At 45.1% G+C, this 24121-nt stretch overlaps 1 protein-coding gene across 2 annotated transcripts in view; it reads right to left on the reverse strand.

Moving 5' to 3' along the window:
• LOC135827830 (uncharacterized) overlaps positions 1–24121 on the reverse strand; it is a 188961-nt gene that overhangs the window by 18461 nt on the left and 146379 nt on the right. For both annotated transcript variants that reach the window (XM_065340259.1, XM_065340258.1), the window contains 12 exons: positions 22705–22827; positions 21360–21473; positions 19827–20351; positions 19166–19312; positions 14772–14887; positions 13366–13659; positions 11350–11751; positions 9846–10029; positions 7953–8144; positions 5390–5599; positions 3204–3263; positions 2479–2724 (listed from right to left, as the gene is read on the reverse strand). In XM_065340259.1, the coding sequence (XP_065196331.1) occupies positions 2479–2724; positions 3204–3263; positions 5390–5599; positions 7953–8144; positions 9846–10029; positions 11350–11751; positions 13366–13659; positions 14772–14887; positions 19166–19312; positions 19827–20351; positions 21360–21473; positions 22705–22827 (2613 nt within the window). The remainder of the gene's footprint in view (positions 1–2478; positions 2725–3203; positions 3264–5389; positions 5600–7952; positions 8145–9845; positions 10030–11349; positions 11752–13365; positions 13660–14771; positions 14888–19165; positions 19313–19826; positions 20352–21359; positions 21474–22704; positions 22828–24121) is intronic.

Here is a 24121-nt window from a genome sequence, read left to right on the forward strand (position 1 = left end):
ATCCTCAGAGTCATTACCCGCCTCACACTGCTTCACAGGACTCCTTCCATCGACACAGAGTAGTTGAGCTACTTACCTTGCCGAGAAACAGCAGGGCAAGCTGACGAAAACGAACTTTGAGCAAAACAATTTATTTGAACGATATGCCAAAATACGCACTTCAAACTTGATGCTCGCGGCTGTTCTGCTGTGCAGACTGGCCACATACGCTGCGTACACGTCGATCAGGTCCTTCAGCCCACTGAGGAACAGTTCCAGGCCCCACTGATATGTTGAGGCATCAGTACAAACGCGGCGCTCACCGAGGACGTATATATACGTCGTCAGTGGGCAGGTGCACACGTCATGACGTATATATACGTCGACAGTGGGGAAAGGGTTAACGAGGAGAAATCTGTCGTTAAAATAGAAATCGTTCTACAGAAATCCATACATATACTGTCCTATTGAGCGTTGAAAATGAGTGAGAATCGTTTCCTTTGGTACGCGTAAACTAGTCAAGTTTGGGAAATCGTTATGTATGCGCCTCGTTAGAACGAGAGAGCTTCGAAGCTCAGGGCCCAACGCTATGCTTTTTTGCCTTGATGACCTAGACAAAAAAAGCATAGGGATGTTATAAATTCTTTTAAGTTTCTACTTTTTGTTTTTAGACATAACCTGGGATTCGAACCCGCACTATCGCCCTGCATGCATCCCCGATACACTTCCCATACATACTAATTCTTACTAGTTGCTTCACGTTATCTTGTATTTGAAAGCCCTATTTGAATATGCATTGTGGCCAGCCGTCTTTGATTGTACGGTACGGTACGGGATAGGTACGGAACAGGTACCAGACAGGTACGGGACAGGTACGGTTGAGGGTAATACGACACCGTCTACCGCCTTGATGACGGCAAAAAAAGAATAGGGATGTTATAAATTTTTCAATTCTCCTATTTTTTCAGGCATTACCTGGGATTCGAACCCGCACTATCGCCCTACATGCATTCCCCCATACACTTCGCATTCATACTCATTCTTCCAAGTTGCTTCCCGCTATGATCTTGCGTTTGAAAGCCCTATTTGAATATTGCGGCCAGCTGTATGTGGCCAGCTGTGTTTGATGGTACGGTACGGTACGGGACAGATACGGGATAGCGCCAGGCGTGACACAAACACACAAATACACAAACACACAAACAAACACCAAATTAAAGCTATGTGGACCCTGGCTAGCGCCAGACGTTACTGAAGTAACGCCTTCTGCATAGCTACGGGAATAATGGCTTTTACAGTATTCATTTCTAACCCATTGCTCATTGGGAGACCAAAACCTGAGTTTCTTTATTGTGCCCTTGTCACACCACAAAACAACCTTTTCATGAGCACTCATGGTTCAGTGCCAATACCGGTAGTTTTCGATTAAAGTCAAAAATCCGGTATGCCGGTAGTGACTGTAGTTTCCCTCTACTTCCTCCATTAACAAAACTTTGTGATGAATTTTGTGGATATGAAAACGGTTAGAACAGGTCCAGAACAGTTTGTATCGACTGCAAATCACTGGACAAAGGTAGTTCAGCCTATGTATGGCGTCTTTACAAGAGAAACTGTTGGTGGAATGAGCAGAGAGTTCAGTTGGCGTCGCTTTCGCTCGACTCATTTTTGACCCTGCGTCGCTGTCGTCATTTGCTGTACCTGAGTCGTCATTTCTCTCGAGTCGTTGTTCAGTTCCTTTCAGCCTTGGCTTGGCTTCTTTGATCACACTTCGCTGAACTTGATGTTGCCGTCGTTCAAGTAAGTAGTTGGCTTTCAAGCTGCGTGATCCGCCGCTGTAGCGATTACTCGTTTCCACCAGGGAGCAGTAAAAATATTTTACGACTCCCTGGTTTCATTACATTTTCTCTGATGGAAACTCCTGCCAGCACTGAACGGCAGCTGCTAGCAAGTCGAGTCGACTTTCCTTAGCCACGAGACTCGTGTCGGACTGCAGGCTTCTCAAAGAATGCATGGTCATCAGCATTCGAATCTGGGCTTTGCGCAGGCTGAACAAGAACTACCTTACTTGAATTCAGAACATTTTCATTCCGCTATGCGATCGGAGCAGCTCCTTGTTCACTCGCTCATTGTGTGGGCTCGCTGCTCTGTACTCTTAAACTCAGTGCTGAGTAGTAGAGAGGCGAAGCAGCCCATTATCCCCTCGGGAAAGTCGTATTTCAGTTTTGCTCTAGTCCCTCAAAAATCCATCACGAAGTTTTTGTCAACGGAGGAAGTATAGGACCGTGAAAACCGGTATAGTATGACACACCCATTATTTTTTGTTTTCTCTTCGTTTTGTTTCCCCTTCTTCCGTAGATATGTCCAATGTGATGAAAAATACAGGCTTTACTACATTTGGCTACCACTATAGCATGACTTTCCACAAACCATACATCTACCAAAGTAATATTAATTTATGCTGATGATGCGTAACACACATCTGCCCAAAAAGCAACTTACACACTCTCGTGCTGGTTTCCTTGAGACTTTTCTCGGCTTCAAGAGTCGACACCGCGATGGATGCGTCGTTACTGGCGAGGAAGTCTGCAATGCAAGAACTATCGCCTCCACAGGTGGTGTTGATGGCACCTGTGGCCAGGGATGTGTTGACCTTTCCGACGGTAGCTTGCTCGGGTGGGTTCAACGCTGTGTAGTTCTCCTCGGCACCAGCATACTGGAAGGGACTTGTGGCTGCAGTAATTTGGACTGTAGTGCAACATAGGTATGCACACATGAACACACACACACACACACACACACACACACACACACACACACACACACACACACACACACATGCACACACAGCATCCCATAATGCATAAAAGTGGCAAGGTCAACTCAGACCTGCACACCTGATCAAATACACAGACTCAAATGAAAACTGCTAGTTCTCTGAACAAATCAAAGAAGAGACTGGTAAGCTGGCAGATGGACATCCACCCACTCACTCACACTCACACAGGACAGAGAGACAGAGAGGTATGCAGGAAAACAGGGATAGAGTTAGCCAAAGGGAAAGGGGAGAGATTATGAGATAGAGCAATAGAGCGATAAATAGTTGGTTGGATAGATAGAAATGGATAGATAGTTAGATAGATAGTTACCCCACCCCCCCCTCCTCCGCAGCAACAACAACCATATTGGCTGAAGAGCAGCCAGCTGTGTATGGGTATAGACCTTACACTCATTAGAAGGCATTGGTTCCGATTTCAAAAGTCCGGTAAAGTTTGCTGCTTGTGGGACTGTTGTCGGGAATAAAGAAAAAGAACAAAAAACAACAGCAAGGACAACAACAAAGACAACAACAAAGAGAATGCTTATGAAAAGCAAAGAAATGACAAGTCCCTTTCATTTTCTAAAATGACACGTGTTTGTTGTTTGAGAATATTTGCATGGATAGGCAAAGCTGTGGTACAGCGATGCAATGTCTCAAGATAGGGATGTCAGCGAACGCACTGCGCAGGCCTCTGCGCATGCATTGCGCCATCGATTTTTTGAACGTGATCGCGGCCGACAGAGAAAACATGGCCGCGGTCTGTTTGCACCGCTGGGAGTCGTAAAATTACTGTTCTTCTGTCCCCGCGACCATTCAAATCATACGCGATACTCGAGGACCCACGAACTCACCACGTTCTCCCCGGTCGATTTTTCTGAAAGTTTGCACATCGTGAAACACCAGTATGAGAGGTGTTCAGGCCAATTTGCAAGGAATTTCCCTGGTTAGATCGTTCCAAAATCGGACTTCCATTTCTCGTTCGCGGCCATTTCTTGCGCGATGGAAGCGACCTGCCCTGGTGAGTAACCAGCATCGCGCTTGGTAGAGAGTTGCTGCAATCAGCTCCCTGATGTCTTCGCTGCCATTGTCAGAAGCGATGGACCATGAATTTGTTTGAGAGTCTCTGGATGCTACTATTCCTCAGCCTAGTTTTCAGCCATTCCGTGCATCTTCTTCGCATGATTTATTTTGCAAAAAAATGAAAGTACTCATGAGTTTTCTTGTCGGCCGCGCGTAGATGGGCCAGGCTGACCTGCGCAGATGGGCTGCGCAGTGCGTTCACTGATATCCCTACTCAAGAGAATCCGGCGAATGCCGCTGTATAATTGGCTCCCGTTGGCAAAACCGCTGACTGACGCTGTGCACTTTATCCTGCTCTCTAGGCGTTAAGCATGTCCCATTGCTAACTATAATCGTGTTCAGGGACGCTGGAAGGTATTTTAGGGTGATGCGGTCAGTCATCTGAAGTACAGTTTACTCCTGGGGGGAGGGATGGCGCAGCGGAACATTTTGGAAATTTAGAGTGCAGGTCAGTGTATTTTATTGATTCACGGGGTACCTAAAGAACTCTTCCTCTCCTCTCCTCCATGCGCTCTCACAGCCGACTCACTGCTACCCTCAGTAGCCATTACACCCACCCACCAAGGAAGGGTTGGAGGTAGATACTGAAATTCCTCCTGACAGCTGTTTCGCCTTCATAAGGCTCATCAGAGAAGGTGATATTGAATAGGATGATATCAGGTGGAGATGGTCAGATTTATACTACAAAACATGGGCGCAAGATTACGGGCAAAGTGTGAGAATGAGAAGTTACAATTCTCCAGCAACACGGTGCCAGGGGTTCCAAGAAAACGGCAGGTGAGTAATCCAATCACAAGCTGCTAACCTCTCCAGCAACACATTGCCAGGGGTTCCAAGAAAATGGCAGGTGGGAAATCCAATCACAAGCTGCTAACATTAATTTTCTAACTCTTTTGAAGGCGAAACAGCTGTCAGGAGGAATTTCAGTATCTACCTGCAACCCTTCCTTGGTTGGTGTGTGTAATGGCTACCGAGGGTAGCAGTGAGTCGGCTGTGAGAGCGCATGGAGGAGAGGAGAAGAAGAGTTCTTTCCATTTTATTGGCCGAATAGTACCGTTCACCATTTGAAATAATCACGGGGTACCTGGGGCAAAAAGGGGTACGGTCAATACCGTAGTGACCGTACCGTGTCCGACACCCTTGAATGTTCCCGGAAGGTTCTTGTGTGATTGGTAGGTATAAGCAGGGTAAGGGAGAGTTGGAGAACATCATAAACCATCCCCTCTCTATATCAATACACACACATGTGCACGTGCACCTTGCAAGCGATGAGCGTGTAGCACACACACACACACACACACACACACACACACACACACACACACACACACACACACATGCACACATGCGCGCGCACACACACACACACACACACACACACACACACACACACACACACACACACACACATGCACACATGCGCGCACACACCCACACACACACACACACATATTTTTCCATGGGTCTGTGTGCCAACGCATCTGTCTCTGTTTGTCTCTTCTGATGACTCACGTTGCATAGCAATCAACAAGATTTTGCCCGTCTGAACAGTAATATTAGCACTAAAGCCACCGACTGACGCAACCAAGCCACCATTCCTGAACTCGAAATTGCTGTGACGACCTGCAGTGATTTGAGCATCGGTTAAGTCGCCGAGAACAGTGATGCCTTTTGAACCAGTCTTAGCGAATGCCTCAATGGTGGTGGTATTGGATCCTTGACCTATAGTTTGTTCAAGCAGAACACCGACACGATGACAATGGAGCCACACAAAAGAGTTCTGTGAAAACAGTGTTTGAGAGACATCACGCTCCATATTTCAGTTAGCTGAAAAAGTCAAGTGTGTGCTGCAGTGCATTTGCTCTCCCTAAGAACATTATGATAGACCACTGTGAGACATGCGTTAGTAGAACGAGTCGCAATTTTATGATTGTCCGAAATTCAGAAGTTAACGCCTTGCGAAGTAAAAGAAAAATCATCAACAACAGCGAGAAGATATGTTAACGAACTTGCAGTCTTCGGGCATATCTTCACATGACACATATGCGGCACTACAGCCTCAGCAGAACGTATTACAAAGAAGAAATGCAACTCATTAAAACGTTAGATTTACTTCCTCGTTATATTACATGTCTTACGTCAGTAGTAGTAGTAGTAGTAGTAGTAGTAGTAGTAGTAGTAGTAGTAGTAGTAGTAGTAGTAGTAGTAGCAGCAGCAGCAGCAGCAGCAGCAGCAGCAGCAGCAGCAACAGCAGCAGCAGCAGCAGCAGCAGCAGCAGCAGCAGCAGCAGCAGCAGCAGCAGCAGCAGCAGCAGCAGTAGTAGTAGTAGTACTTGGTCCGCGTCAGCGATATTGTCGCTTATCTTTCAGCTTTGTTTATATGTCGCCAATGCTTACTTGGCTTCCCATTTCATTCCAATTTTGGTTAGCAAGTTAGTTTGCTAGTACCTGAAAGGTCTAGCTAGAGTTCGAGTGGATTTCGAGAGCGACAGGTGGGTGATTCTGATTGATACGGCGCCGCATCAAAATAGATTATCTAGTTACGCTGTGCAGGCAAGATCAGCGCAAGCCACAAGAAAGTAATCGGCTACTCAGAATCAGCTCCATTTTGCTGAACGGCCGAGATCGCTCACCTCAGGGATCGCTCATCAAGCTGAGATCGCAGCTCCCTTACCTCCAGCTCCTCGCTTGGAGTATCCAGCGCGTCGTGGAGATTTGCAAGTACATGACTGTACTGTACGCGTCGTCGTCGTTCAAAATCAAATCTTTCAAAGAACGGCGTCTGATTTGAACCACACAGGCTGTCGTGCTGCCCAGGCGAAGTCCTATAGAGAAGGCGACCGTCACGATCGAATTCTCTTTAGAAAATAGCCAGGCAGCGGAGAGGAAGAGAGATGAGCTTGCAAAAGCAAGAGAGTCGATCCCGAGCAAAAATATTTGTCGCCAGCGCCGAGAGCAGCGACGAGGAGGACCGAAAAAAGTAGGAACTCTTCCTTGGACAATAAATTCCTCGCAGCTAGTTGTCATTCTATACCTTACCGTCCATCGTACCAAGTTTTATCACATCAAGTGCACGCGTTCACGTCCAAAGTCTAAGTTCAAATTGTCGAAAGATAAGCGACAATATTGCTGACGCGGACCAAGTAGTAGTAGTAGTAGTAGTAGTAGTAGTAGTAGTAGTAGTAGTAGTAGTAGTAGTAGTAGTAGTAGTAGTAGTAGTAGTAGTAGTAGTAGTAGTAGTAGTAGTAGTAGTAGTAGTAGTAGTAGTAGTCACATCCTTTATTGCTGAACCCACAAATAATTGTGATACAAATTGTAAACCATCCGAGGAAGAAGAGAAAGCCATTAAAAATAAAAAATAAAACAAAAAAAGGTTATTGTACCATGCCAAACGGCTATTATTAAGTCATGTACCAATTGTAATACATGACGTAGTATAGTAGTCAAGCACCTACAAAATACTTTGCAGGATAATATTTAAATTGCCTAGCATGCCTACAAATCCGCAGAGCATGCCAATGTTAAATAGGCCAACATATGAATACCGAAGGCGTAGTAGTAGTAGTAGTAGTAGTAGTAGTAGTAGTAGTAGTAGTAGTAGTAGTAGTAGTAGTAGTAGTAGTAGTAGTAGTAGTAGTAGTAGTAGTAGTAGTAGTAGTAGTAGTAGTAGTAGTAGTAGTAGTAGTAGTAGTAGTAGTAGTAGTAGTAGTAGTAGTAGTAGTAGTAGTAGTAGTAGTAGTAGTAGTAGTAGTAGTAGTAGTAGTAGTAGTAGTAGTAGTAGTAGTAGTAGTAGTAGTAGTAGTAGTAGTAGTAGTAGTAGTAGTAGTAGTAGTAGTAGTAGTAGTAGTAGTAGTAGTAGTAGTAGTAGTAGTAGTAGTAGTAGTAGTAGTAGTAGTAGTAGTAGTAGTAGTAGTAGTAGTAGTAGTAGTAGTAGTAGTAGTAGTAGTAGTAGTAGTAGTAGTAGTAGTAGTAGTAGTAGTAGTAGTAGTAGTAGTAGTAGGAGGAGGAGGCGAAGGAGGAGGAGAAGGAGGAGGAGGAGAAACACACAAGTATGCTTGCGTAACCTTCCCACTCACCAATTGTAATTCCTACACGGGTGATGGATGTGAAGTTGAGAGCATTGGGCATGGGGAAAATTTCCATTCTAGCGGCAACAGCCAGGTAGTAGTTGGCCTCGCTGGCATTTCCAAGTACGTACTCACCAACGTTGTGGAAATCGTATGCGGTGCCATCCAGCCGGATCAAATGAGGGTCACCAAAACAGTTACCTAAGGCAGACAGGCACAGCACAACAGGACAGCCACAGCATAACAGGACAGGCACAGCACAACAGGACAGGCACAGCACAACAGGACAGGCACAGTACAACAGGACAGGCACAGCACAACAGGACAGCCACAGCACCACAGGACAGGCACAATGATTTCCCAAGTATTGGTGAATCCAGCCAGACAGCCACAGCACAACAGGACAGGCACAATGATTTCCCAAGTATTGGTGAATCAAGCCAGACAGCCACAGCACAACAGGACAGGCACAATGATTTTCCAAGTACAGTAGATAGCGGTTATAAAGTCATCGGACATAGTGATAAACCGGCTATATTTATACAAAATGAAAATATCAAAAGCAAAACCAGAAAAAGCCAGTCAAATTATCATTATAACCAATATATCGGATATAGCGATAAATTGGCTATAAGGATACAGAATCACAATTTATAACACCTCTTTGTACGGAAACAATATGGTCTATACTGATAGCAACACACGAGTGTGAGGCATTGATGTCTTGACTTGGAACTACATGTGTGTTTTCATAGTGTGTTCTGGTCTGATGCTTCCTGGATGATGCCTTAGCAGCCAAGAAGTTCTTCACTCTGAACTGGAGAAGGTGCAGCAGCATGCATCATGTATCAGTAGTATTCACTACGCTATATTAGCGTGATTGAGTACCCACACGTGTATAATGTGTATGCAAGACGCGCAGTTGAAAATCGCCTGTAGTGATATACCGGTTATAGTGATAAAATATGAAAAATCAGAAGGGCACGTTATAACCAATATCTACTGGGGGAACCAGCCAGCTTTGGTTGTGAAAACCTCTTTGGGTGCGTTCTGACTACAGAGAACACCGTCGAACCGTGAATGGCAATGAAATTTTAATGGTGAAGGACATTTGCACTACCGATGAACTAACGTTACTTGTGTGGCTCTGACTATGGCACTGAGAAGGGATTTTCCCCTACTCCCAGTCTCAGCACCTTTTTTTGCTGCCGGAATACTGTTTCCGTCGCAGCAGCCGCGGCAGTAAAACTTTTCCGCCGGTAGAGTGCCAGTAACGTCACGTGATCAAATCGCGTCAAATCGATGAAACGCGTTTGTAGAAAGCGTGATTCATTACCTCATAGAATGTAAAAGATAAACCCATCAGACTGGGATGCACCCGGGGTGCTCATTACAGAAGAAAGAAAGAAAGATGCCGCACAGGCAGAGGGTATTACAGTAGCACAGTGCAACAAGGCTAGTTCAGTGTAACTCTGAGTTCCATGCTCATCGCCATGTAATCATTAGCGGTACTGAAGTCACGCCACATCACACTAACTGTTATGCTAATCACATGACCAAGTCACCCCACGTCACACTTTAACCTTTAAGCTCAAAAACCAAATGCTCATTACAAAGTCCAGTGCAGGGTAAAGAGTCTCGCCCTAGCCTACCCAACACCACAATGCCCCCCCCCCTCTCTACTTGGACAATTGCATGTACTCCAGATGCTAACATCAATGTATTGTTCTGAAAGTGAGAAAATCCTATAAAACACTGATATTGCCAATGTTCCAAAGGAATGTCTGTGTGTACGTCCCCCCCCCCTCCCCTCACACTCACCCACACACACACTCCTGCTAGCACACAAGCACATCACTCACACAGACAAAGTCGTGACGAAAAACAAGCTGAACGACTTACTTTGCTGGACAACAACACGTTTTACCATTGCCTGTGGCTGCAAACGTCTACTGTAGAAATAGGACGGTATTCCAGCATTCTGACAGCGTGTGAGAAGGTTTTGGTCAGTTGGTGAGATTCCTTGGTAGGGTTTTCCGCTACCAGTCTCGATTAGCTGTCCACTACTGTCAGCATAGCAGCACCGCTGTAGTTGCAGTGACAGAAGGTCATCAAACAGAGGGACATTGCCATCAGAACTTCCACACCCGTACCTACTAGGTGCACCTAACAACCAAGCATCCCCGTGTGACCTCCAGTTAGTCCATTCTTCACGAGATACGCACCCTCGCCCCGAAAAGGACCTCATCTCGACCCCCATCATAGGATTACAGAGCATCTGTGGATCAGATTGGCTTGAGCAACAGTATTTCATGAGTACAACTCACTGCTACTTAATAGCTCTTGCTGCAGAGAAGACTGCCTAAATAACCCCACACAGAACCCCTAAATATTGCAGGCGTACTACTGGTACGCATATGCATGTGCTTGTACATGTATTAGCTATTCAGTTTGTGCTTAACTGAAACCCCTGTAGCTGGATCTGTTCCTGGCAATGCTGAGGACTTAGTTTTCTTTAAAATGGAACAAGAAAAGTCACTGTCTGCATATCATTGTAGCGTGAAAGAAAAACCTATCCAACGACAGCGGAAACCTAGATTGGAGCATTTAGTCAATTTCTTCCACTAGCATTGAATCATTTCGTGTAGAGTGAGGAGCTGAGTGAAAGCAAAGGTAAATCGAGGTAAAAGGAGACTGGAAAGTAACAATCAACAAAACAACATCTCGTCACACACACGCACGCACGCACGCCCACACACACACACACACACACACACACACACACCGTATTGTTTACATGCGGGGACGTGGACAAGAGTAGATAAACAAGAGTGTGCAACTCCGAATCTCTCCTGCACAATCTGCAGATACCCCCCCCCCCCCCACGGCGGATTTTTTTGTTGACGTCACCTTTTTTCAGAAGAACGCGCATTTTGCCGCAGAGCAGTGTGAGAGCACGTGCTGGGCAACGACCTTGTAGTGTAAAGCCGGCCAAGAGCACGAGGGAAAACGTTCCCAAAGACTCGCAGCGCGTGCGTCGTCGAAAATATTACGTCAACAAAATATTCCGCCTTGGGCCTACCCATCCGCGAGTTGCACACTCTTGTTTATCTACTCTTGGTCTCGCTCACAGTTCGCCATCTACAACAAATGGGTCAACATTGATGGATTGCATGATAGCAAGAAGACCCATTGACGTGTTGGATCCATCACATTCAAAAGATCGCAAGTTTAATGTTCACCCAAGTACTGCAAAAATTGAATTAATTTTCGCTTGTTACAGGATAAAAGGTGACTTGGTCGAAAAATTCATTTCTTCTTTCCACATTCTCCACAGGATTCCACTTTTTGTTGGTGCATGGATATTGCAAATGGCACTTGAGCAGCAACAATAGATGCCACTCACTGAGAAAAGATGCAGTCCTTGTAGAGTGACCGGTTTTGATTCATAGCACTGGATGTCATCAGTTGATCCCTTGCTAGACAATGAAAATACATTGAATACTTGCACAATGTCAAGTGTAGCGGGACATTGAACGAGCACCCCCAGAGCTGTTGAGTTTCCAGTTACATTTTTCACATTTGTACGGCAATATTGTGACTCCCGCAGTTGCTGACGGCAGCCATTGGTCAGGTTATGGATTGAATTTTTCACGACTAGTGATCGGGATCCAGAAGCTTTCAGAGTTTCTCCTGCTGCAACGACCGGGTATGGAAAGCCATGCCAACCAATTCCACCAGTTGGGTATTTGAAAATCGCAAATGACTGGCACTCATCACTGACAACTACGGCTTGGAATGTATTACGCTGAAAACAAATACAAGAAAAGGAAGGTATGGGTGACGGAGAAGATAGAAAAGGAGGAAGTCACACACACACACACAGAGAGAGAGAGAGAGAGAGAGAGAGAGAGAGAGAGAGAGAGAGAGAGAGAGAGAGAGAGAGAGAGAGAGAGGGAGAGAGAGAGAGAGAGACAGACAGACATAGAGACAAAGACACAAAGAGAGACAGAGAGATGCAGCTAGTGAAGTTTTACGTAATTGACCCCCAACTGACAGATCAACGAACCTATCAATCAACCTGCCTAAGGACACGGACAGACACTCTGATGTCTATAATTTTATTCTGTTCTTCTGGGATTTCAGGGGTAGAACTTTTTCCCCAACCAATAGATATCGCAATGGAGCTCACAAAATGTGATACATTTTATCACCATTGTTGCTAAATATATCAGTCTCTAATAATGGTGCAAGGCATGCAGGTTATTCATATTCATACAGTTGTAGCAATAGAGCAGTTTCACATCTCTGTCATGTGACCAAATTTGTGCAGAAAGTGATCATGTCATGTGAACAGAGGAAAGAACCAACATGGCCGACACCATGTGGCGCATAGATGCAGGGCTTGAGTAGAGTTGAAACCAACATGGCCGTCTTGTATGGTCATGTGATAGATGTGAAACTACTCTACCGAAGAAATAGGGATTCGCTTAACATATTTGGACTCCCTCCTTATGGTATTTCTATAACTTAGAACCTTCCAAGTTGGAAGGCTGTTGGAGTGCGCATCCAAGATGTGCTAGAGCTGTTAGCCAGTTAGTTGTGGAACGTCAGTACCGTCGGTCAGTGTCGTGCAATGTTATGGCATGAGCTGATTGTTTAGTAACTGGTGGTATTGGTGGACATAATAGCGTAACTTGTAGTTCCTTGGTCATTTTTCTTTCCTATAATTATATTAGTTTTTTGCCCAGGTGGCCATGTATTGGTAATTGCAGCATGTTTGTCCATACTTTGATTTGGCACCATTTACCAGGGCTTCTGAGGCGGACATGGGCATCTATATACTGCATCTGTAAGTGAGTTGACTTCTTCGCGAGATTCTATGGCAGCAGTCCTAACTGAGGAGGTTGAAATCTTCGAAATAATATTTATTGAGCATGGAGTGGCGCACTGGTTCTCCAAAAAATACCCTTGGCCCAACGTGGATATGTAAACAACTCAAAACAATGACAAGTCATCTTTAGCCTGCTCATGCTGAAGTATACTAATGTGTTTTTGTCATTATTATAATTTATTATTATAAGCATTCCCAGGTTGAAGTGTAGCAGCAGTATGCTGCGTCCACAGCTTCGCTTATGCTGAATGGCTTGGGTGAGAGGAGAGGGGAGAGAAAGCAGAGAGGCAATCAACATCTAATATGTCACAATAACATGAAGATGACTAACCTAGATGTGCATGATTGCAAAAGAACAGAGGACAATGTCTAGAACCATTGTGCATATGTTATAGTAATGTTATTGTGTGTGAGCTTTCAAACAGTTTGCACTACTTTCCCAAACTGTTCACCCACTCTCACTCCCAGCCACACATGAAACACTCGTTCATATGCTGCATGCCATTGCCGTCAAGTTTTCTTACTCACCTCTGTGTGGGTAGTGCTCTCCCGGATTTCCCTCCACGTCACAACAACTGCTTCGGTGGGGTTGAAATTGTCAGCAAAAGGCGAAACTTCTTTTTTGATCATCTGAAAAGTGTCAGGATCACTGGTTGAGCTCACAACATGCACCTGAAGCTTTGTACCATTGTGGCAATTAACTGTGGCATTTTGACGTGTCCAGAAAGGGGCTACTATAGAGAAGTGATCGCTGATTCGGCTATTGATGTTATAGCCTCCCGAGAAACCAGTGTCGAAAGCAATCCATCCTTCCAAGGACACCTGGAAACAAACAAAAAAAACACCTATTGGTTTCGATGGTGGCCAATTTTAGCCCTCTTCATGATTGATGTTGCTATCCTGATCTCGTCTCATCTTGCATGAATCTCAATGGGGCTTCATAACGAGTCACCACAAATGGATCAAGGACCAAAACGGGGGATGTATGGCATGAAGTGTGGTGTGTGTGTGTGTGTTTGTGTGTGTGTGTGTGTGTGTGTGTGTGTGTGTGTGTGTGTGTGTGAGTGAGTGAGTGTGTGTGTGTGTGTGTGTGTGTGCGTTCAGGACCTGTTGAAGTAGATACGGTCGCGGACCAAGATTCTTGAGGACCAGGGCTTCGCACGATGTCGCCACCTGAAGTTTCTCCGTGGGCCTTCGCTCGGTGAGGAGTTGCAACCCCCGAACGTCCGCGACTGCACGAGACGACCAGGTTCGGAACAGACCGTAGCTCCTTCTGTATTGTCTGCAATTGCGGTCGGCGTTTCAGTACACCATAAGACCTATCCCGTCATCGCCCCTACTGTTCCGAACCTACTCAACCCTCCATGCGGTCCGCATAGCCAGAATATGGCAACGGATGAAAAGCCGCTTCCAACAGCAGCCGAGTGTAAACGAATCAAGCCGTTACCAATTCAATCTACCTGAATGGAAAGCTCGTCTTAAATCCAGATATTCCCGTGCAGTATGCCTTCATATGACATAGAATCCCATGGAATCTTTCGCAGAATCGGACGTGTGAAAATTTCAAAATTTCAATCGGGGCACATTGTCAGAAATCCTGCGAGTCTTAACGACAGTGCAGTACTTCTTAAAAGCTCACACACCACAGTGCACAAGCTGAGCATACGGTATAAATGCAAATACTCAGTGACAGTATTTTTTTGTTCCAATCATCCACAGAGTCTTCAAGCTGGGTGAAATCCAAGGTTAATGGCCAGTAGCTCATGAACCAGTCATTCATGGACACATTTGTCCACTGGACGAACTGTGCTTCGTAGCTAGGAATGGCATAAAATCATACACTGCCTATGTGTTCTACCTATGCGCTATGCGCTGTGCTTAGTCAAAGACTTCTTGTTTGCAATAAGCAGACTGTTAGTACCTCGATAACTTACTTTCATGCTGCGGTATGTTTTAAATGCTGAGCCAAACACAAACGAGGAGTTCAGCGAAATAGTTTGTTCGCCCTCGATGGTTGTTGTATTTGGCAGGTACATCTCCTTGCTGATGTCTGTATGCAAATTGAGACACAGGCAAGCAGTGAATGAGACGCGCTCATATAAAAGTACGGCTGAGCACTCAGTAGTACTGATGATACACAGAGGCAGTAGACTTAGGTTCTGCGAAAGTGCTCAATACCTGATTCAGGCAGAGTGGCGTACACAAAGGCACACAATGAAAACCTTGGGCAAATTCCGTTGTGACTCAGAGTTTCATGGCTGAACCAACTTGTCTGATTATTGATTCAGCCATGAAACTCCGAGTCACAACCGAATTTACCCAAAATTTTCATTGTGTGCCTTTGTGTACTATTACTGATGATAGTAATCTCTATTGTGCTGGAAACCCAAAACCAGTGCTGTGCCAATAAATGTGTGTTTCGTAACAATGCAGGCAGAGGCTTCTCAAATGAAGAAGTAACAATGCAGGCAGAGGCTTCTCAAATGAATAAATAGCAATGCAGGCAGAGGCTTCTCAAATGAAGAAGCCTATCGTAGGTTTCTTTTTCACGTGTCACTAGCATGTTCTCTTTGCACATGCTGGCGTCTTGGCCTTCTTGCTCCCATGCGAATATTGCCACCGTCCAAGAGTCCCACCGTCCCAGGCAGGGGCGTCACAGATCAAAGGGCAGTGGAATGACCGGGTGTCGGGGTGTCCCCCGGGAAAATGACTCGGATATTTTCGGACAACAGCGCACGTTTTTAGCCCTCTCTTATTGCTTTTTTGGGATGAATTGGACGGACCATCTTGGAAGAAGGGTGGTATGGCCATGGTGGTACTGGTCCTACCATGTGATGGCAATCCTGCCAGGGATACATTTATTTATCTTTAAAAAGGCCAATCTCTGTAGGAGGTGTTGATCACTACAAAGAAACACTGCTGTGCATGCTTACAAAGCTAATAACCAACTGCTTGATTATTGCCTACAGAACCCAGGGTTATTGTCCGTAATCTGTTGCACTGTTTCTTTCCTCCTAGTTCTACCTGCACAGGCCGCTACTTTGCAGGAGTTCCATGATACAATGCAGTGCTTGGTTGTTGCCACCACCAGGTGCAAATAGCATAGCTCAGGCGCTCTGCTCATGTTGCACCAACTCCCTGTCCACTGCAAGTATAGTCAGGCAGGGTGCCGTACACAGCCGTTGGCATCTTCCAGTCTGGCATACCGCGTACCTACATTCAATCCACATGCTCCTAGACTGTTATGCATCCTGGCAAATTATACTTTCAAACATCTCCTAGATTTCAGTGCAATGCACATGAAACTCATGGATGCTGAGAAAGGGATTTTGGGCTTTGGCCTCTGCTTGGTGGATCTGAAATATCCTCCGGAAGTGGAAAGGTGATTACTTTAACTTAACCCTTTGTAGTCTATAACTTTTTTGCTTCCTCAGAATTTGTCGCAGTCCCAAAAAATGCAATTTGGAAGCGACCTCTGGTTTTAGCGACCACCTGCTTTTACGAACCATTTTTCCATGCGCGGACAGTTTTACACAGAAACTGCACTGGATACAGCAACCACCTGCCTTGCGCGGATCAGCGACTGACTTTTAGTGCACCAAGTGCCATATTGGACCCGCAATCTTGGCTGGCGGGGCTGACTGCAACAGGGTTGAAGTGCGCTCTGAAGCATGTGCATGCAGTCAACAGAAGTGACAAAGGACAGTGCAGAATGCACTGCAAGCACTTGAGCGAGGTGTTCTTTGCCTGCCCGAAAGTAATCTATGCTCCAAGCTTGTCAATATGAGTACATGGAATAATGATCATGCTCATGTATGTACACGATCCGATATGCCACGAATGAATGGGACCTGGTTCTAAAAACCACCTGGTCGCTTAAATCAGGTTTACTGTACATGAGATTGCATAGAGCTTAATAGAGTGGTTGATTTCCAGTATATGTGGGAAATGGATGATAAAGCACTTCGTAATTCGATTTACATGTACTTGGCTGAGCTTTCAAGAGCTGGACGGAAAAAGTGCTAAGCAAATAATTATAATTTCTCAGGGAAAATCATTTATCAGTCCGGCATCATTCTTGACGTGCTCCTCACGAATTGCGAAAGCCGGCTTATTCTTTTGTCAACGAAATGCTGTTCGTCTTGGTTTTGCTAGGTCTCCCCCAAGGAGGTGTCTGCACAGCTTTGCCTGTCAAATTCTCAAATTTCCAAATTCTCTAAGTTAGTAGCAGTGGTGAGGCTTCCTGCAGCTTCATTCATAGGAAATGGTTTCAGAGCAGATCCCACTTTTCAATGGGAAAGAAGGAACGGTCTGCTGTGAAACCACTTCCTTTAAATTCTTTAATTTTGCTCTAAAACAACATCCACCAACATTCTTCACAGCTGAGATTTTCAGCTTGTGCTTGTCTTGGTTGCGCTCACCTTCCCCTCCTATGTTTTCATAATATGACTTAGATCCAAGTTGGAAGGCTGTTGGAGTGCGCACCCAAGACTTGCTAGAGCTGATAGCCAGTTAGTTTTAGAACTTCAATACTGTCGGTCAGTTGTGTGCAATGTTATCGCACGAGCTGATTGTCAAGTAGCTGGTGGTGCTAGTGGACATTATAGCGTAACTTGTAGTTCCTTGGTCCCTTTCTTTACTATAAATACTGTATAAGGCCACACTGAAGAAGGTGTGTGGTTCGACTAACATGGACATTGTTTTTACGGGCGGGCGGGCGGATTTTTATTTTTTTAAATATATTTTTTAGTACATGTAAATACACTGTACTGCCTTTAGACACCCAGTACATCGGCATTATTACGCAGTGTTATGCCATACATGTTGTATAAAGGGATCACTGGCTAATACTTTGAAACATTGTGTAGCTCTGGAACGAGAAGAGAATAACTTCAAGCGGTGACTCTGACTGTCCAAATCATCAAGCAAATGAAGAACGATGCGAGTTGAAAGTAAGTTCGGGAACTACTTCGAAGTACAAATTGTACAATGTACCGGTATATGTATTGCTAGTTTGGTGTCGGCGTGCACGAATACATGGGCTTTTTCCATCGACGCTTCCTGTGCTTGCACACATGGAGCAGCAACTTACCGGTACAGGTGAAATATCGTTCCCAATACACGAGGAAAGTGCAATCTCGTCTGTCCTTCATCCCAAAACAGAAGGCCGTCCTTAATCTGGAACGAGGCAATCACTCTCAACCGGACGGTCACTTCAAAATAAGTCTCGCCAGTCTGCCGGTGGTCGTATCGAGTAGACTCTACTACCAGCACAAGGCAGCAGTCGTACCACTCACTGCACTGCACTGCATGCAGTACAACTACAAGTCAAGTCCAAAAGGAGCCGCCTGCGTCCGCAGACTCACGCTGCACAGCACGTAGACGTACGTGGACGTGTTCAGTCCACGTAGATCTACGTCAGTCACACGACAGCCCGCCGAAAAAAAGTTACGGTCGGGCTGAAAAATGTACGGTCGGTCGGGTGAGTCGAACCACAGACCTTCTTCAGTGTGGCCCAACATGAACTTTTAGGTGCATTAAAATTTTGGTGCCACGGACCTGCCAGGTTTCAGGTGTAATTTAGAATTAGGTGACCAGCGTTCCCTTTCACATACAGTACATACTCTCGTGCCATTTAGGTGTAGCTTTAATTTAGGTGCCTGGTTTCCGTACCAAAATCACCGAAATTAAAGTTACACCGAAAGTTAGATGTTTTACAGTACAACAATTCAATATATTGAAAAGGAAAGGACATATGGATAGGAGTTAAGTGTAACTCTCCATCACTGTAACCAGATACTATAATTGTACAGTCAGAAAGTGCTACAACTGTCGAATGTCGCAGTACTCTGTCAGTTTTGTGCCTAGTTGTTGCACTTTCTGACTGTTTAATATAGTATCTGGCTACAGTGATGGAGAGTTACTCTTAAATTGTATCCATAATTATGTCCTTTTCCTTGCTACATTTATTATTGGCTCAACTTCCGAGTTTCAAATTCCAGATAATATTGAAAAGAAAAAGGACCAAGTCGGTCAGTTGTGTGGAATGTTATCGCATGAGCTGATTGTCAGGTAACTGGTGGTGTTAGTGGACATTATAGCGTAACTTATAGTTCCTTGGTCCTTTTTCTTTTGTATAAATATATCATTGGCTCTGCATCCGAGTCACTTCCAGATATATTTCCTTTTGGGTGTTGAAAACCATAAAAATCAGGTTCTTTGCAGCACACACCAGGACACTTGAGCTCTCTGATGAAAGCACATCGGGAATAAGCAGTCGGCTTCGACTCTGTAACCCCAAACCAAAAAGTTAAGAAGGAAAGGTTACCTTGGCAACCACCATTTGAGACGTGGAATTGATCCGGGTTAGCGCATACGTCACACTTATCACCAATATATCCCTCATTGCACTGACACTTGCCAGTACCAGCTGCACAACTGGTGCCATTAGCACCATCCTTAGAGCAATGACAGGCTATTACGGAAGCACACGTGCAAACACACACACACAAACACATACATGTCCCCGCGCACGCACACACACACACACACACACACACACACACACACACACACACACACACACACATAGATGCACACACACACATGCACATGCACATACACACACATGATGTTTGAATATGAGCTATTGAATCATCACCCCAAGATTCTCTTGTTCCGAATAGAATGCATTTGCGTCGATATAGTGAAGATACAAAATCAACGTTGAAAACAAAACAAGGTCCAGTTTCATAGAAAACATTCTCCTCTCCCCACACCGGAGCTCTTGCTTTTCTGCCGACTTGACTTTACAGACTGCAAACCTAAACACAACAATCATTACTTTTTTTCCTCGCCAAAGTCTTTTTGTTTTGTTTGGGCCATCTGCTTCGAATACTCCAGTGAATCTGATACGAATCTGGCTTGACCAATCAAGCACATCCAAAGCAAACAAGAACAGGTATTGCAGGATTTACAGCAAACCATACCTTGACAAGTGGTTGATGATTTGAGGTCTACACATGCCATGTGCGACGAGTCAGCTTGGAAATGTCCAGCAGCACACTGACTGCAGTCACGGCCAGCAAAGCCAGGGCGACATGTGCACTGCCCTGTAAGGACATGGCAAGAGGTGCCAACTGAGCCTCCGGTAGAGCAGGCACATGCAGCACAATCCCTGCTGGTGGAGTTCTTGTAATAACCTCTGCTACAGAACTGGCACTTGTCTCCGGTGTACTGCGGCAGGCAGAGGCAAGAGCCGGTATTTGCGTCACAGATCGTACCGTTCATTGTTCGATTGGCCGTGCACCCACAGCTAGCGCAGCTATCCAGTCTGCCACTCGATTGGTAATAGCCATTGGCACACGTGTCGCAGTTGTCTCCAGAGATTAGATTATTGCAATAGCACGTGCCGTTACTCATGTCACAGCTCTGCGAGCCCTGTTGGTAGCAGGTACAGTCCTTGCAGAAAATGCCTGTATGATCGCGTGTCTTAAATGCTGGGCAGTCCAGCACTGGGTGGGGGTGAACACACCGACACACCGCCACAACAACACACCAGCATAGAAACTCACTCAAGAACAATAGCATGCATACAGCACGCATACAGCTCCCACAAAAGTCGAGGGCGTAGCTTAGAGATGGGATGCGTACTTTTAGTCTCCTCTATGCACACATCTCTGTGCAGCGTGTGGATTCTGAGCAAGGTAAAGCCGCATCAGTAAGCAGAAACGAGAATCTCGTAGCAAGGAGCCAAACTGGGGATGAGAGCACAAACTGTGATGTATAGAGCAGCTGGCACCTGCAGTCTGAAAACTAGAGAAGACTACAGAGAAAATCATATTGTGATGACATGATGCTCAAACGTCAAGCCATAGATGCTTGACGAGTAGACTTTGACATATGTCGATGGGAGGTTCACCAATGTGAGTGAGGCAGGAGTGCAGGCAACTGATGAACCCGTATACTTGAAGTGAGATGGGAACCTATCGAAAACGAAAAGGACCAAGGAACTACAAGTTACGCTATAATGTCCACTAACACCACCAGTTACTAAACAATCAGCTCGTGCGATAACATTGCACGACACTGACCGACGGTACTGACGTTCTGCAACTATCTGGCTAAGAACCCTAGCACATCTTGAGTGCGCACTCCAACAGCCTTCCAACTTGGAAGGTTCTAAATTATAATATGATAACATGAGCTGATTTTTAGTAACTGGTGGTGTTGTAACTGGTGGTGTTAGTGGACATTATAGTGTAACTTGTAGTTCCTTGGTCCTTTTTCTTTTCTATAAAATTATCCTTGCCTCTCCATCTGAGATGGGAACATTAAAATTACAGGCTTGAAAGTTGATACACATTGACTTGATGATCCCCAATGGACGAAGTATTGGCATTAATTTATTCTTGTGGTGCAGCTGAGAGCCTGTTCGCGGATGGAGGTGCACACAAGGTGATACAGATGGTAATTTAAACACACATCGGCTATGAAAGAAAGAAAAAGCCATGTATACTCACATGATTCGCAAGTAGCACCGGTAAACCCAGCTGGACATCGGCAGGTAAATTTGAAGATGCCATCAACGCACGTGGCATTGTTCTTGCATGGGTTAGATAAACATTCATCATAATCTGGAGCAGGGATGGGGATGGGGAGGAGTAACACAAAAAAAATGCGCCCATGAAGATGAAACATGAATGGGTGGGTTGCTGTAAATTTTTTACACTGTTCACAAGTTCACAAAGGCAGAAAACGGAAGATTTGTTGGAGGAGTGAGGAGCACTGTCAAAACCGTCCGAAAACACTGATGGTAAGAAGGAGAAGGGTGCCTACATTTAGATCTATAATGAGGCCTTAATAGCTAGCCAAAACAGCTAGCTGTCAGAACCAAAAGGCTATAATTGCATATATATATATATTTAGCTCGTAGCTGTACTGATGAGGCCTTTATGGCCGAAACAGCTTGCTGTCTACAGCATTGGGTATCACGCTCCTCGGCGTTCGCCTTGTTGAGCACTCTCAGTAGGCTGCTCTAGCGCTGCTGCATCGCGCAATGCCCGCTACTTTTTGTAGTTTGAGCACTCTGGCGCTAGAGCGACGAGCTACCTTAATGTCTGTGGTGCCTCCTTTGCACCATGGCTGGTAACTCGGCCTATTTAGCTCGTAGCTGTACTGATGAGGCCTTTATGGCCGAAACAGCTTGCTGTCCAAAGCATTGGGTATATATATATATATACTCAATCTGCGGACAGCATGCTGTTTCGTTCTTTGTGAACTCATCAGCGCAGCACAGAGGAAATGAGGCCGAACCTGATAGGAATGGAAATAAAAATTTCCAATCAGGCCCGAACGTATATATATATATATATATCCGCAGATCCGCAGATTGAGTATATATATATATAGGTAAAACAAATGTGCTCTGCAAGCAGCGTTTCAAAATTTACTCATGCATGTCGACATAATATTATGGGAAATGCTTTCAGCGAAACGTGTCCTACTTGCTCCTATACATAGAAAAAAATTTATAGGTCAATATATTGCTAGACCAGCCGGCAGGCAGATATTTAGAAACACACACCCACACACACTTGTTGCTCACAGCCAAAACTGGTCACGTGGGTCTCCCGGGAGAGGGGAGAGCATATACACACATACACACATACACACACACACACACACACACAAACACACGCACACACGCACACACACACATGCACACACACACGTGCTCACTCACAAATGCAGACAGACAGAGAGAGAGAGAGAGACATACACACACATGAACACATCTAGGCGAGGAAACACAACACCAAATTTACCAAAGGTTGTTTAAAGATGGTGTATAAAATGAATACCTACCTCTGGTCAGTACGTTACAGTTCCTATCTGTATAGCCAGCTGCACATGAACACATGTATGACGCTATGCCTTGCGTACATGTGGCTCCATTCTTACATGGTTTGGACAAGCATTCATCAATTTCTGAAAGGACCGAATGGATAGGTGTGCATGCATGCATGCACACAGACACACAAGCACACAGGCACACATACACACACACACACACACACACACACACACACACACACACACACACACACACACACACACACACACACACACACACACATGCACACAACCATGCACACGTCAAAGTTGTCGTTATTGTTTTCGTCATCATCAGGGTATAGCTGTGAGGCGCATAAGTCCTGGACTCTCAGTTTTGTCGTTTGCATGAAGATCTGGATTCTACATGTAGCTAGAATCTAAGTAGGGTGTTAAAAAGCAGCGTACATGTGCCGTTATCTCTGCACGAGTATACAGTCTAGTGTTGAAACGAGCGTATCTATAACAAACGATCGATCATTTCCACTAACGAGAAAGCTATTGAGCGAGCTAACGAGTTTCATTGATGTGGCAAACATGATTTTTTGAATATATTTTTCTATTAAAGTTCGATTTTTTCAGCTGGTTCAAATTATCACCACCAGCATTTGCGGTTGCTGCTGCTTTACTTCAGACTGCTGTTTGGTGTCGAGATGTCTTTTCAGCGCCGTCGTTGAGTAGCCTTTGTTACTGAGTTTGTAAGAATAGACCGTTTTGCAAAGATTGCAAGTAACCCTGTTCTTTGCTGCATCGCGGGAGAAAACTTCCAAACGATTGAGCGGAACTTTCACTCGAATGGAGAGGTGACCGAAGCATATCCTGCGAGGGGTCTACAGATGCGGAACAAGACATCAGTAGAGTCCACCAAAAGCTGCAACGACAACTAAAACAACTCAAGTGTCGTGCAGGCATACAGTCACTGTAACTGCGAGTGATTTTCACTTTGCGCGGGACTGGACTCTCGATCGACCAGGGAGTGGTAAAATATTTTACGACTCCCCGGTCGACATGTACTGCCATGTGTACGGAGTACGGTGTACGGTGTTCGTTAGTGCAAACGAGCTGGCCGCACAAACGAGCCGAGTTTCTGGCGAGCGAGCTAACAAGTACCCGGTGAGATCGTTTCAACACTAATACAGTGTACAAACAATGGCAATAGGCAGTGAAAAATGGTGAGGGAAACTGCTCTACGAGAGAGCTTGGAAGCTCAGGGCCCTACGCTATGCTTTTTGCCTACTTAGCTCATCATGCATGTTATTAGAAATGATGGAACTTTTGTTTCCATTAATTGGCTACATCAAACTTTCTCTTTGTATTCGAGGGTAATACGACACCGTCTACCACCTTGATGACCTTGGCAAAAAAAGCATAGGGATGTCTTTGATGGTAT

Source organism: Sycon ciliatum, chromosome 12, assembly GCF_964019385.1.
Source record: "Sycon ciliatum chromosome 12, ocSycCili1.1, whole genome shotgun sequence".
NCBI classification, from domain to species: Eukaryota; Metazoa; Porifera; class Calcarea; order Leucosolenida; family Sycettidae; genus Sycon; species Sycon ciliatum.